General features: G+C 33.8%; 1 protein-coding gene across 6 annotated transcripts in view; it reads left to right on the top strand.

Annotated features, from left to right (window-relative positions):
• Positions 1 to 12606, top strand: part of BRWD3 (bromodomain and WD repeat domain containing 3) — a 120646-nt gene extending 108040 nt beyond the window's left edge. For 3 of the 6 annotated variants that reach the window (XM_082376966.1, XM_082376967.1, XM_082376964.1), the window contains 5 exons: positions 339 to 488; positions 1808 to 1971; positions 2677 to 2774; positions 3321 to 3479; positions 8153 to 12606. In XM_082376966.1, coding sequence (XP_082233092.1) covers positions 339 to 488; positions 1808 to 1971; positions 2677 to 2774; positions 3321 to 3479; positions 8153 to 8907 — 1326 coding nt within the window. In that variant the 3' untranslated portion in view covers positions 8908 to 12606. The remainder of the gene's footprint in view (positions 1 to 338; positions 489 to 1807; positions 1972 to 2676; positions 2775 to 3320; positions 3480 to 8152) is intronic. The other 3 variants (XM_082376969.1, XM_082376965.1, XM_082376968.1) reach the window with 2 other exon arrangements.
• Positions 12607 to 15504: the final 2898 nt, after the last annotated feature.

The raw sequence follows: 15504 nt of genomic DNA, 5'->3' as shown, positions 1-15504 counted from the left end.
AATTAAATAGTTCCATGTCACAAATTAGCTACCTATTTCCAAGATATTCCCATCTATGTAGAGATGAAGCCAGTGGCTGTGGATTTTCTATTCTGTCCCTTGAGAGAGTCATATGGTTTTCCATTGAAGGGTGAGGGCTAAGACCCTCCCACAGACCCCTGCTGTTTCCCTGAGCCACCAAAAGACTTCTATTAAATGGATGGTTTGGGACTAGGAAGAGGTAACTGGCAGATTGAAGAGCAGTGTGTTTGTTTCATGATGATGCAAATTTCAGTCCCATTGTATTATGTAGTGTTGTTACCCAGCCTGTGTGTTTAATAACACATTCTTCTTTGTAGGATTATCATGTTATAGACACTCCTATGGACTTCAGCACTGTGAAAGAAACTTTGGAAGCAGGAAACTATGGTAGTCCTCTGGAATTTTATAAGGATGTTCGCCAAATATTCAGCAACTCCAAAGCTTATACCTCTAATAAAAAGTCAAGGGTATGAAAAAACCAATATTAGGTGGATTAATTACCTAAGTGTTTAGTTATATATATCAGGCAATTTTCTTTCACCAGTTTTAAAATTGCTAAACAAGTATGTACTACCATTCTGACATAGTTTCTAAAGTTTGATTCTCAGTACTTTCTCTGAAACAGTTTATTAAGCATGCATTAAAGATACATTTAGCATAGTCATTCTGAAATTAAGCCCTTCTTCCTTTCTCCTACCTGCCTCTTCTTTACTCTTAAGTAATACCTATATTTGCCAGAGAGAAGTCAAGGAAAGGAGTGGTAGAAATTTGAGTACTCTTTAATATGTCCAATAAATAATTTGATAAATAAAAGTGGTTGACAGGATTAATTTATATGAAATATTTAGATTAGCTCTGAATATTTATGTTCCCTTTATTATAACAAATTAGTGAACTATATTGGGAAATTATAACTGTTTATTCATACTCACATTTAATACTTTCTCTGTGTTTTGTCAGTACTTAAACATCTTGAGAACAAAAAAGTAATAATTTTTGTGTTTTCTAATCACTAGTATCTGATTAACTTTTAAATCAATTGCACAGTAGGTATATACATGCTCACTTCCACCTCATATGAAATGAATTTTCACGGATTTCTGTACACATAATTTTTCACACTTGATTTATTTTCTACATTTACATGTGTACTCATAAATGTTTGTATAATCTTTAAACAGTAGGTTTTATATTTTGAAGCCTTTTTAAAAATATATATTATGAACATTTTTCCATCTTATTATTACTCTTTGAAAACAGAAGAGTAGGTGGTTTTGTGTAGGTGGTTTTGTGTTGTTTAACCAGCGTCCTGGTGCTAGAGATTTAGGTTGTTTTTAGTTTTTCACTTTAAATGGATGATGCTGTGGCTAACATCTTTAACATCCTTGAACATAATTATTTTGTGTGTGTAATTCTCTGATATTTCCTTAGGATAAATTCCTAAAGATGAAATTATTAGCCAAAGGATGTATATATTTTAAGGTTTTTGGCAAATATTGCAGATTGTCCTTAGAATGTTGTTCAGATTAAAATACCCACTGGCAATGTATAAGAATGTTTTTTCCTTCCCTTCCCAACACTGGATATTATCTTTTAAAAATCTTTATTAATTTGTAGGTGAAAATGGTATTTTGTTTTAATTCTTCAGGAAGAATTTTTCAAGTGTAAGAAGCACATATATTATGTCTGAAAGGATGATGTTGATATTGTTCAGGCATGTTTATAACCTGTTATTTTTATATAATTAAAGTAGTTGGTAAAACAAGACTAATTTCTACCTTTTCAGATCTATAGCATGACATTGCGATTATCTGCCTTATTTGAAAGTCATATTAAAAATATCATCTCTGAATATAAGTCAGCAATCCAGAGTCAGAAGAGGAGAAGGCCACGGTACAGAAAACGTCTAAGAAGCAGCAGCAGTTCATTATCTAGTAGCAGAGCTCCTAGGTATATTACATTGACATAGCAGTTTAGTTTTCAAAGCATCTTGTATGTATTACCTCACTTCTTAAAGTTTATTGACTACTTTGAGGGAATCCAAGAGATTTTTTTTGGTTTTTTTTAGAAATTCTTTTTTTTTTAAATTTATTTATTTTTATTTATTATTTATTTTTGGCTGTGTTGGGTCTTCGTTTCTGTGCGAGGGCCTTCTCTAGTTGCGGCAAGCGGGGGCCACTCTTCATCACGGTGCGCAGGCCTCTCACTATCGCGGCCTCTCTTGTTGCGGAGCACAGGCTCCAGACGCGCAGGCTCAGTAGTTGTGGCTCACGGGCCTAGTTGCTCCGCGGCATGTGGGATCTTCCCAGACCAGGGCTCGACCCCGTGTCCCTTACATTGGCAGGCAGATTCTCAACCACTGCGCCACCGGGGAAGCCGGAGATTTTTGTTGTTGTTGTTAGAACTCTTATACCTGTGTAAAGGTGGAGCTGGTAACCCAAAGCTTTGCTTATATGGCTTTTACTATACCAAAACCTTTTTTTTTTATATTTTAATGATTGAAATTTAACTTTGTCTTATTACCAATTTGAATTATTTCACTTAAATTATATTGCATTTCTTCTTTGCTTAGCTTAAGCATTTTGTATCATACTGTCTATCATAATATATTGCTAATAGAAAAATTTGTTCATTATTATATATTTTTACTTATAGTCCAAAAGGGAAACAGAAACAAATGAAGTTACAGCCTAAAAATGACCAGAATACCTCAGTGTCTTATGCCAGGACTAGCTCTCCTTTCTCATCTCCTGGTAAATATGCCTTTTGTTTTTGGTGTTCTGTATTTTAGTTTAACTAAAGAATATAGAAGAAGCAGTATGGTTTATAATGCAAGGAGCAGTGGATTTGGATGTATCAATAGAAAAGTTGCATTTTATCCCCAGTTCTCTGCGGCCCTGGGTAAGACATTAGGTCATAGGACTTAGTTTCTTCATTTTTAAAGTGAGGGTGTTAAGACTAGATGAATTTTAAAGTCACTTAGTTTTAAAATTATATGACTTTATGATTTTTAACATCTGTAATATCTCAGACCACTCATCTATAATATATTTGCCAACCTAAGAATTGAAGATTCATAATGTGGGGAGGTGGTTTCCTTGGACAAGTTTTTCTGACAAACTGTGCTTGAAAGCTTAATGATGTAATAAAACATTTGTTCTCAAAATATTCATATTTTCTTTAAACAATTTGTAATTTTTATGTTAGAGTGAAATAACTGAGATATAGTTTTAAAAAGAGCCTGTTTAATTTTTCTGAAAACATAATTATGTTAACATTACAATCTTTTTAAATGTAAGTTTCAGATGCTGCTGAAGGGCTGTCACTGTATTTACTTGATGATGAACTGGATGGACCATTTTCTTCATCAAGCTTCAGTGGATATAGCCGAAGTGGAAATAGCCATGACCCAGGGAAAGCCAAATCATTTCGAAATAAAGTTTTGCCGATTAAACAAGGTAAGAAATAAATATGGACAGGGAATTTATTCTTTGTTCCTTTATGATGGCAGACAAATCATTTAAAAGCTGATGTATTTAAGTAGTAAAAATTAGCATGTTCTTATAGTTAATGAGGATTTCAATATTGTCAGACTGGAGTCAGATAGGATTTCATATGCAGATTTCCAAACATATCTTAGTCTTTTAAAATAAAATTTAAAATGAGTAGGGAGAAAAAACTAAATGAAAAGATCTTTCCCCAAGCACATAAAAACTAGGCTGTTTGACACATTTAGGGTTTTTCATATTATTAAACCGTATTAATAAGAAAGGAAAAAAAATCCAAAATCACCTTTAAATAGGCCTCATATTTTTAAGGGCTACCCCAATTTTACAAAAGGGCTTGTGTTGAAAAGTGAGCCTTCTTTCAGTCAACATCCACTTCTAAAACCTTCCTTTGGTTTTCCAGTTATGTTACTCAGATATTCTCTTCCTTCAGGGGCCTGCTGTCTCAATAATTCAGGGGTTTTCAGACTGCTCTACCTATTTCTGGGTAATCCAAAGAGGTACTTTAGAAATACTCAGAAGAGCTTTCTCCTTTCAACCAGAACAACTCTGTTTTTTATTTCGTGTGATGAGCTTTCATATAACTTTTATTTGAAGACTAATTTTCACCGCTTAAAAAGAAATCACTGACCTAATAATTCATTATCAGGTACATCCATTTTGGACCATGTCTGAGGGCATCAGTTATAAATACTGGAAGGTTATTGTTGCTATGCAGACTTTCTTCTTATACTTAGTCCTATGTTATGGACCCTGAGCATGTTCAAAGAAAGTTCTAATATGTTCATCTATTTGAATTTTGTGAAGAATGATTAATATGCTCTTATAAATATCTTTATTGGAATATATATTTCTATTTTATATAAATTTTTAATGAAAGATTAAGTAGCTTATCCATTGTTATTGAAGTATCAAATAACATAAAAATAGATGTTCTAAAGATATATTTTATATCAGTTATGTGAGAAATATTGAAACTTCAGATTACTTTAAAATAATTAGTGCCTTTATTTTTCCAGTTTATATCTTTACCCTCTCCTCTGATCCTGCTGCACATTGCATACTAATGCCACTTCTCTTTTTGCCCTTTCCTTCACTGTCAAGCTTTTAGAAAGAATAGCTTATACTTCCTACCTCTATTCTCTTTCCATCTAAACATTCCTTTATGCTTTGTAGTCTGGCCTCTGCCCATACCACTCTCCAAAAGCTTTTCTCCCCAGAATCACCAGTAATCTCCAGTGACCAACCAGTGTCCTTTTCTTAGTCCCCATCTCCTCGATCTCTCTATATCGTTGCATGCTATTGACTACCCCCTCTAGGAACTCCACTGCCTGGCTTCTATACTCTACTGATCCTATATCTCTGTTTCTCCTATATTTCTATATTTTGTCTTTTCTTTAGCCTTTCATGCCTCCTATTTGAAGTTTCTCACTTTTTTGTCTTCTACAAATAAAGGAATTTAATAACTACATCTATCATCTTTATGCTGATGACTCCAAATTCATATATCTAGCCCTAACATCTCTTTATTCTACCAGTCTCATTTCCAGTACTTCTTAAAAAAATTTCCCTTGAGTGCTTATCATCCATTTTTATGTTTCAAGCTTGCTTCTTTTTTTGCACTCACTATTTTAGTTAATGGTACCATCATCTTCTGAGTCATCCAACTTAAAATCTTACAGTGTTCTTTGACTCACCTTTTATCCCTCATAAGTGTCAGTTGCTAAGTTTTGTGAATTCTACAACTTTTTAGTATCACTCAAATCTCTTGCTACAGTTTGTATTGCTATCCCCATAGTCTCTAGCCTAGTATAGTAGTCAACATGGGCTGTCACAGCAAGATACCACAGATTGGCTTAAACAACAGATATTCATTTTTTAGCAGCCATATTGAGATACCATTTGACATATAAAAATTGTATATATTTAAAGTGTACAATTTGATATATTGATATACGTATACACCATGAAATGGTCACCACAATCAAACTAATTAACATATCCATCACCTCTACATAGTTACCGAGTTTGTGTGTATGTGTGTGTGTGTGTTGAGGAGATTTAAGGTCTATCCTCTTAGCAAATTTCAGGTATACAATACAGTATTGTTAACTGTAGTCACCATGCTGTACATTTGATACCCAGAATAACTGAATCTTTGTACTTTTAACCAACACCTCCCCATTTTTCCTCCCTCCAGCCCCTGGCAACCTCCATCCTACTCTCTCCCTCTATGAGAATGACTATTTTAGATTATAGATATAAGTGATATCATACAATATTTCTCTTTCTGTATCTTGCATATTTTGCTTAGCATAATGTCCTCCAGCTCCATGCATGTTGTCATAAATGGCAATATTTCCTTCTTTTATCCATTCATCTGTAGAAAGACATACAGGTTGTTTCCATGTCTTGGCTGTTGTGAATAATGCTACACTGAACATGGGAATACAGATATCTCTTCAAGATGCTGATTTCAATTTCTTTGGGTATATATCCAGAAGTGGGTTTGCTGGATCAAATGGTAGTTCTATTTTTAGTTTTTTTAGGGAACCTCCGTACTGTACCGTACCTCCTCCATAATGGCTGTACTAATTTACTTTCTCACCAACAGTGTACAAGGGTTCCCTTTTCTCCACATCGTTGCCAACACTTGTTATCTTTTATCTTTTTGATATTAGCCACCCTAACAGGTGTGAGGTGATATCTGATTGTGGTTTTGATTTACATTTCCCTGATGATTAGAGATGTTGAGCACCTTTTCATATACCTACAACAGACATTTATTTTCTCACAGTTGTGGAGGCTCAAAATCCAAGATCAAGGCGCCAGCAGGGTTGGTGTCTGGTAAGGGCTTTCTTCCTGGCTTGCTCATGGCTACCTTCTCCTTGTGTCCTCGTGTGAGTTTTTTCTTTGCATACACAGACAGGGAGAGCAAGTGAGCACTGGTGTGTCTTTCTCTTATAAGGACACAGGCAAGTCCTGGTGCATTAGGGCCCACCTACCCTTATGATTTCATTTAATTTTAATTACTTCCTTAAAGGCTCTACATACAGTCATATTGGGGGTTAGGGCTTCAACATATGTATTTGGCGGGGTGGGGGGAGTGGGCACACAAAATTCAGTCCATGACACCTAGACTATTAGACTAATATTGTAATTGTGGTTACCATACAACCCTACTCTGCTCTCTCCAATTTTTCCAGTCCACTCTCCTGTTTTCCTCCTACCTCGCTTATCTTTGCCATTGTTCTTTATCTTTAAATGTTGGAATATACCAAGTCTCAGTCCTCAGCCACCTTCTCTCTCTTTACTTGCTCTCTCGTGAGCTTTCTTATTTCTCTTTACCCTAAATGTTATCTCATTACTGAAAATTTCCAAAATTATATCTCCAACTCTATCCAAGTCTCCCCTGAGTTCTGGACTGGTATATCCACTTGCTTTTTTTCTTTTTATTTTTAAAATGTCTTGACTTGGATTTCTAGTAGTATTTCTATCTTGAATCTTGATTTTTTCTTTCCACCAGATTGCCCAAACCTATTCTCCTTCATTGTTCTCTAACCTAGCAAAATATCTCTACCATTCACCAAGTTAACTCAGGCATAAAACCTAGGAGTTGATCTTCATTTTGTGCTTAACACTTGACATCCAATCCATCAGCAATTCCTGTCAGTTTGAACTTTAAAGGTTGGTTCTGGTAGCTCCCCCAGAAGGAGATATTCTAAATCTAATCACTTATCATCACCTCTATTGATACATCTCTCATCATCTCTTACCTAGACCACTGCAATGTACTCCCAACTGATCTCTGCTTTCAAACTTGCCCCTCCTATATTCCATTCTCTATACAGCAACCATAGCACTCTTAAAAATGTAAATCAGATCCTGTCATTCTCTAGCTTTAAAACTCTCCACTGGCAGTCATCTCCTACTACTTCTTATTTTTCTCTTCTACTCTAATTATACTGGGTTCCTGTTTCCTTCAGTGGAATGTTCTTTCCCCAGATCTCACTTCATTCAGTTCTTTTCTCAAATACTGCCTCAGCAGAAAAGTCTTCCCTATCTAATATACCCCCCATACATACATTCACACTCTTTTTTTTAACCACTTTTCTTTTTCTTTATAACCCATATTAGTACTTGAAGTTATATTATCTATTTGTTTACTTCATAGTCTATCAGGGTTTCCACACTAAAATATAAATTCAAAGATCAAGGACTTTGTCTCATCATTGCCATATTCCAAAATCCATACAATGCCTGGCAGATAGTAGGTAATCAATAATATTTGTTGAATGAATGAATAAAATTATTCTGATACATGTTCCCAGATTATTCCTTCTAGAGTTCAAGCCCTTAAAATTTCTACCTAGCTACCTCACCACCCATCATCCCTCCACACTCCCCCCATCCCCTGCAAAAAGGAATCAGATAAAAATTAAAACCTTAGTATCTTTCATTTCAAACAGATTTAAATTCATACTCCAGCACTCTCCATGATTTTACCCCATCTATCTTTGGGCACCAAATATATTTTGATAGACTTTTTATTTTACTTTTGAACCTAAATAACCATCTTATCAATGTCAAAGCTTAACTTTAAAAAATTATTCATCTTGATTTAGATCACTCCCTTGATGGACCCCTTACAAATGGTGATGGCAGAGAACCCCGGGCAGGAATCAAGAGAAAACTACTTAGTGCATCAGAAGAAGATGAGAGCATGGGAAGAGAAGAGAAAGAGAAAAAAGAAACAAAAGAGAAATCACATTTATCTTCCTCAGAGAGTGGAGAGTTAGGATCCAGTTTAAGTTCTGAAAGTACCTGTGGTTCTGATTCTGACTCTGAATCAACTTCCAGAACAGATCAAGATTATGTAGATGGAGACCATGACTATAGCAAATTCATACAAACTAGGCCTAAAAGAAAACTCAGAAAGCAATATGCCAATGGAAAAAGAAACTGGAAGACGAGAGGCACGGGAGGAAGAGGCAGATGGGGCAGATGGGGTAGATGGAGTAGAGGAGGCAGAGGAAGAGGAGGCAGGGGACGAGGCAGTCGAGGAAGAGGTGGAGGTGGCACGAGAGGGAGAGGGAGAGGGAGAGGAGGAAGAGGTGCTTCTAGAGGAGCCACCAGAGCCAAACGTGCACGTATTGCAGATGATGAATTTGATACTATGTTTTCAGGACGTTTCAGTAGACTGCCTCGAATTAAAACAAGAAACCAAGGCAGGAGGACTGTTTTATATAATGATGATTCTGATAATGACAATTTTGTGTCCACTGAAGATCCTCTAAATCTTGGTACATCCAGATCAGGCAGAGTCCGTAAAATGACAGAAAAAGCCAGGGTTAGCCATCTCATGGGATGGAATTATTAACAGTTAATAAATTTAGAATAATTTTAAAAATTTAATGGCCTTCTACTGCAGGGAATTTACCAGGAAATCTACAAAGCAAGTTGTGTGGGGACTTCTGCTTCCTTTCACATTGGTGCTTTTCCATTATGCCAGTATACATTTGTTTCAAGACTTTTGATCTCCACACTTCATTTGTTCAAACAAGCCTTACTCATTAGGCCTTAAATTTTAAAAAATTCTACACACACACACACACACACACACACACACACACACACACACACACACCACAGACACACTACAGATTTACTACATGAAGGGAGCATTCAGCTTCTTAAGAGTAGCATGACATTTTTATCTCAATGGAATATCCCTCTTTTGCTTTTGTATCACAGAAGTATAGCACCTTCTTACAGAGTTTTATATAGTTTGTTTTTGCCATTTTGATTCCTGTACCAGTAATAATAACTTTTGCACAATACACCAATCCTAAAGGCAGCTATTAAATGTTTACAGTTTCTATATTGTAAGAACGATCTGGATTATTTTACTCTTCCCAGGCCAAACTTTCATGAATTGTACTGAACTGAAGTATATATTTATACTACAGTTTTTTTGGGGGGTGGGGGGTTCTTAATATGCTTTTCATTGATTTGCTTAATTCATGTTAAAGGTGAGAAAGGGTTGGTGCCTTGTAAATATGTAGCAAATCTTTGTGGTGTGTCCTGATGTGTGCATTAACTTTATTAAAAAAAGAATACTTGAGGTATCAATCTAGACAAGGTGCCAAATGCAAAAGTTTCTTGCATCCATTTTCTTTTTCCTATTATATTTTATTGCATTAATAGAACTTGTGTAGCTTAAAAAATAACTTAAACATTTGAAAAATCCTCATCCACAAAGAATAACTTAATAGTAGCTCAGCTACCTCTATTAACTACAACTACTGGAAACATTAAGAAAAATAGATGCTGTTATTCATTACTAAGGAGAAATAGAACAAGCTTGGTAGGAATGAATACTCATAAGTTATAAGCTGAGAGGTTGTTAATAATTGTATTGGCTCTCAAATTAATAGTTTTAATTAACTTTCTTTAGTATGCTCTACCTTATTAGGCTTTTCTAAGAACATATTTGTATAAGTAGACTTGATCTACTACTTATATATCTCTGCTACCACTTACTATTTAACAGCTGTGAGTGACTAGTTTTGAATTTTAAAATGTAACACAGCACCTAGTTTGAGTTGGAATGTTTTGGCTAGCTAATATTTTGAATCAACTTTAATAGGGTTCTGCTTATACCATTCCAAAGGGTTCTTCTGTGATAATCTTTCAGAATAGAACCTGGTTGCACTGCACACTGATATTTTGAGTCATTATTTTATAGATTAAAAAAACTTTAAACCGTATGGTCTTGTTTACAGAAGTAGAGTGCACATGGTTCCATAAGTGAGCTTGAGTTCCAAGATCAATTTTACTCCTCAAATTTGAGAGATTGCAAATTTGCTAATTCATTAGATTCTTAGATTTTTGAGGTGAGAAGGATAATATTGATCTCTGTTTTTGTAACAACCGATTTGTTGTGCATAGATCAGACTTGTGGGATAAAAGAAACGTTTTAATGTATGCTTAGTAATCCCAGGATATTTCCTAAGCTAATGTATTTGTCTCATGCTTTCAATCATTTCATGCGTCTGAAAATCCTTAAGTGCAGAGGAAGGAGTACACACATAACTTTGCTTTTTTGGTTGGGTTGGGTGGGGGGTATTCTCAGAGTAACATCTTTAAGCAATTTTCACTTGCAGTAGAAATGATGTTCAGGCTTTAAGAAAGTATTGTGAATTATTAATGGAACTAACTTCTGTTACTGGACAGTAGATCAAGCTAATTTTTTTTGTTGTTGTAGTCTACTTTTCACTAAACCAAAATTACTTCTGGTTGTAACTCAGCTGCCACTTTTAACCATAATATAGATTCAAAAACATTCATGTTTAAAACTCTACATTTGATTTTTACTAAAATGTACTATTTTAGTTATTCATATCTTAGACATTTAGACTAAATTTGTGCCTGTGTTTTCCTGGAATCGATAACACTTTGGCCTACCCTATTCAAAGTAACATAGTTACTTAAATTCATGGATATACTCAAATGTGTATCATGTGTATTGTTTTAGTGTGAAAAAAATTTTTTGACATTCTTCTATGAAGAGCCGACCTCTTGAAATGTAGAAGAATTGCCATTTGTGTGATTTAGCTATCTCAAGCTTTATTTATAATTTATTTTGAAAAATAAAAATGGCACATTTATTTCCCAAACGTCAAGATTTTCTAGGTTTAGATAATTAGAATAATAAGGCTGAAGACATTTTTAAGCATATTTTATATGTAGTGAGATACTGTGAAAATACTAGTGAACAGCATTTTGCTGTAATATTGATTTCAGTTATTAGGATTTAAAGTTAGTCACCAGGGTATGTTAGATGAGCATAGTTATCATTTATTACAAAACAAACAGATTGTTTTCTGTTTGCATGCAAATTATTTTAATAAGTGTGAAAATAAAAGTTTGGAAGACAGTATTTTTACTTTTATATCTGGACTCCCTCCCTCCCCATTTATACTTTCCTTTTTTTTTTGTAATACCACCTCCTGTGAATGTATTGTAATTTATATTGCATTGATATTTTATCACTTTAATTTTTTAGAGGTCCTTAAAACCTAAGTAAGATCTGGGTTTAGCCATAGCAAGGCAAGTAGGAAATGAGCTAAGAATTTTGAAGAAAAGTCTAAATCTTAAATGAATTGCTAAGAAAAAAACAGTTACATTTAGGCCCATGAGACCATATACATGTACAAGCCTATTCCTATGCTAGATATTAACAGTCAATGAATTGTAATATTTCTCATGAATGCTAATAATGTTCTTAATTCCCAGCTTTAAGATCCTAGCATATGTATCTGTTTATGAAAACAGAATTGTGTGTTTCTTCTATGGCTTGCTGTGTGTATCTCTTCCAGCAATAGGATGCTCTCCAAAACATTCACTAGCCTATTAATGTAATGACTAGATATGTTTGTGTGTGTGCGTGCGGGCGCTCGCGCCCGCGCGCACACACACACATGCATAGGTCTATATGTAGATTTTTTTCCCCAACTTGACACGCTTTATCTCAGACATTAAAAAAAAGTTTGTATGGAAGACAGCTGTTTTCACTGTCTACCAATTTATTGCCTCTGTTGTAAAGCGCTTAGCCTGTATATATACTGCTTGATCATCCATATTATTATGCCTTCTAGATAAACAATCTAGGTTTTGTCGTGTACATGTGTCCTATTTTTTTAAATATAATTTGCCCTTCTTTCATGTGTTACTTTGTCTGTTTCCCTTCCCAGAGATCAGGCTTGTGCTGGAATTCTTCCATACAGCACTTTGTTTCACCCAGAGGCTAAGAAACTGAGTAAAATTAATAAATCTTATTCTGCACAACTGTGTGCTCAGATACCTAACTCAGCCTTCCAGTACTTTGAAGTAAATTTGAGTCATTTATCTTTGTTGTTGTTTTTGTTGTAATCCTAAGTTGTCCTCAGACAATAACAGAATGATTAAAAGAGAAAGATGTGAATGCTACTTCTAGCTTTTTGATAAAAACTTTTTTGAGCATTTTTCAAAATTTGTATGTTGTGGTAGTGATAAAATTAAACACCTTATTACTTGCTCATATATCTCGGGAATTATTTTATGCACATTTACCAACTGGTACTTATCTTTAAAGTTGGAATTTTCTTTTTTTTTTTAAGCTGGAATTTTCACATCCACAAAAAGACTTACATCCTGTATAATTTTCAGTATACTTTGATATCCAGCCTTTTAAACAATTACCAACATTTCAAGTTCTGAAATAAATAGTTTACTTCTGGGGGAAGGAATGGAACTTTCAACATTTAAAGTTCATTGTTTTAAATGTTAACTCCATCCCCAACATCTTTGTGTTACATGAGGGTATATGAAAGTTATATTGAAAATAGAATATTCTAACATGGTTTTTAAGGCTTGTTTTAAAAAATAGTGTGAAAATATTTTCATGCTTTTTTGCTTTTCACCTCTCAGTAAAGTTTCTTTACCAAGTTTAATTTACCAAATTTAACAAGTTTTGATTAAATTCTAATTATGAGGTTAAATTATTTTCATGGTGCTATATTTTGTATAATATGGATTGCCCTCAAATTTTTTGACATTTATTTCTTATATAGTCTTATCCTTGATTATTTCCTTTTCTGTCATTTCTCTCCTGCTTGCTTTTATCCTCATTTCTCTTTCTGCAATGAAGAGTGCACCTAATTTAGCAAACTTCAACAAGACTGGCAATTTATGATTCATTGATGGAAGAAGTACAGTAGAAAGGCCCTGCAGTTTAGAGTTAAGGTGTGTTTGTTTATTTATATGTATGCCCATTTGTTATTCTTATACCTATCTTAATTAAATTTAGAATATGAGACTTTGACATAAAAGCATTGTAAGTATTTTCTAAAAAATAAAACTATTGATACGTATTAAAATCGCCATTGGTAATTGACTTTTAAAATCACATACAAAAATATTTAGAAACACAGTTGGGAAATGTGTTTTTACATATATCACCAGATACACATTAGGCAGTACTACAAATGTTAATTCTTTAAACAATACTGTGGTGATGGCAATCAGTAATTTATTTCTTTGTCCTGTAACTTATCATCCTTGTCTTTTGTAATCCCTTACAAAGTATTAACAAAACTGTACTTTATGTTTGTTCTTAGTATCCATAAATTTTAAGGTGGAAAATCATTCAGTTAATAGTTGATGTGATATTGTATATGGACAAAATGTCCATTAAACTAAAATTCAGTAAAGAAAGGTAAACTAAACTGGCTTGGTTTATAAAAGATGTTTTGTTTGGCAGTTATTAGTCATTATAAGCAATTATCTTCAAAGAAAAAAAACTGAACTAATTTGTTGCCATTCTTTATGGGATGTTTACAATAAAATTCCAAGTTGTTTGGAATCAATTGCACTCTTGCTGCTTTGTGCCTCAACTCAGGTACTGGAGATAAATTAACAAAAACAAAGAAATATGGAATTACCTTTCCATTATCCAGCTTCAGAGACTGTAACATGTAACTCTTAGGCCTTTCCTTTCTTGTCTTTTGTCATATAATATTCTATTATTGTTATTATTTTAATTAGAGAAACTAGGGCTCTTCTTCCTATCAAAAAAAATTAAGGTTTTTTTTTTTTTTTTCTTAGTTGTTGCAGATATTCTTTGGGTCACTTTTAGGTAAAAATATGTTAGCATTTTAAATGTGGGCTGCTTGGTGCATTAAAAAACAGCCTGGAAAGCTTTTTTCAACATTTTGTTTTGTAGAGAGAGCTCTTTGAAATGAATAGATTTCTAATGTGTTTACAGCTTATAAGTTTTAACAGCTGAGCTATGAATCTCTGGCATTCTTATTTATAGTAAAATTGCCCACAGAGGCTTAACTATATTATAAATGGTGCTTTAGTTCAATGTAAATGAAGGGAGAGAACTAAGGTGAGAGGTAACTTTTAAGCCTGGAACTGAAGGCCCTAACAAGAACATCCCACTTATGCAACTAAATGGTTGCTGAGAATTTTCTTCCCAGTGGTCAGAACTCCATTCGGTTCAAGGTAAGTAAGCTGGCTAAAGACCCAACTGTATGTTTCATACATATACTGTCTGTTTTGTGTATTTAGAATTAAGAAATAAGGTATTCAGCAAAAATATCACCTTTGCCTTCTGGCATCATATCCTATGGCTATGAAAGTAGTCCACATTTTTGCAATATTTGGAGATTTAAGTGGAGATGCATTGTTTGGTATTTGTGTATAGTTGCTTGATTGGTTAAAGATAACCCTCTTTAAAGATATAAAAATGTACATTAAAATTATTCATTAGCAAGCTCTGATGTTTTCTGACTTCACCTGATAGTTTTTTTTAAGATAGAAAAAGTAAAGAATTTTTATAACAAAATATTACAGCAGTATTCAGAAGAAGATCCATTTTTCTTTCTAGTTGAGAAGGTCAAGGACAGAGTGCTCTCTACCCTCTTCCTCAGTTATATGCCCCTGACAATTTAAAGCTACTTTCCAAAAATGCACAAAATAAATTGAAACCAATATATTGAGCCTGTGAGTTGGTTTTCTTTGGATATTTAAGTCCGCACACCTAAGTTGCTTTCTTAGGTCTTTTATATAAATAATTAAAGGATTTTTTTAATGCTACAGATTGCTGGTAAACCAAATACAACATTAAATAAAATGAACTTTTTATGGTGTCAGTGTTTTCTTGAAGTTTTGAAGAAACATTTTTTCTTTCTTCTTTCCTTTCTTGGTAACTTTAGTATGTTTTTCCTTTGCCAGCTGTGGCAATTGCCTTAATAAAGTTACCTCTTATCTGTCGATTACAAACATGTAATAGATAATTCTTACTGTTATTAATTATTAACAAATTAAATCTTAATTTGACATTGGAGAACTTTTAAAAACAACTTTCTGAAGCTAGTATCCTTTCATTAATTTGTAAATTTTGTATAGTCAGATTACCTGCTCAGCATCT

This window comes from Balaenoptera borealis (genome assembly GCF_965194805.1).
Source record: "Balaenoptera borealis genome assembly, chromosome: X".
Classification (NCBI taxonomy): domain Eukaryota; kingdom Metazoa; phylum Chordata; class Mammalia; order Artiodactyla; family Balaenopteridae; genus Balaenoptera; species Balaenoptera borealis.
Note: the sequence above shows the minus strand (reverse complement) of the source record. Positions and strands in the feature narration are given on the sequence as shown.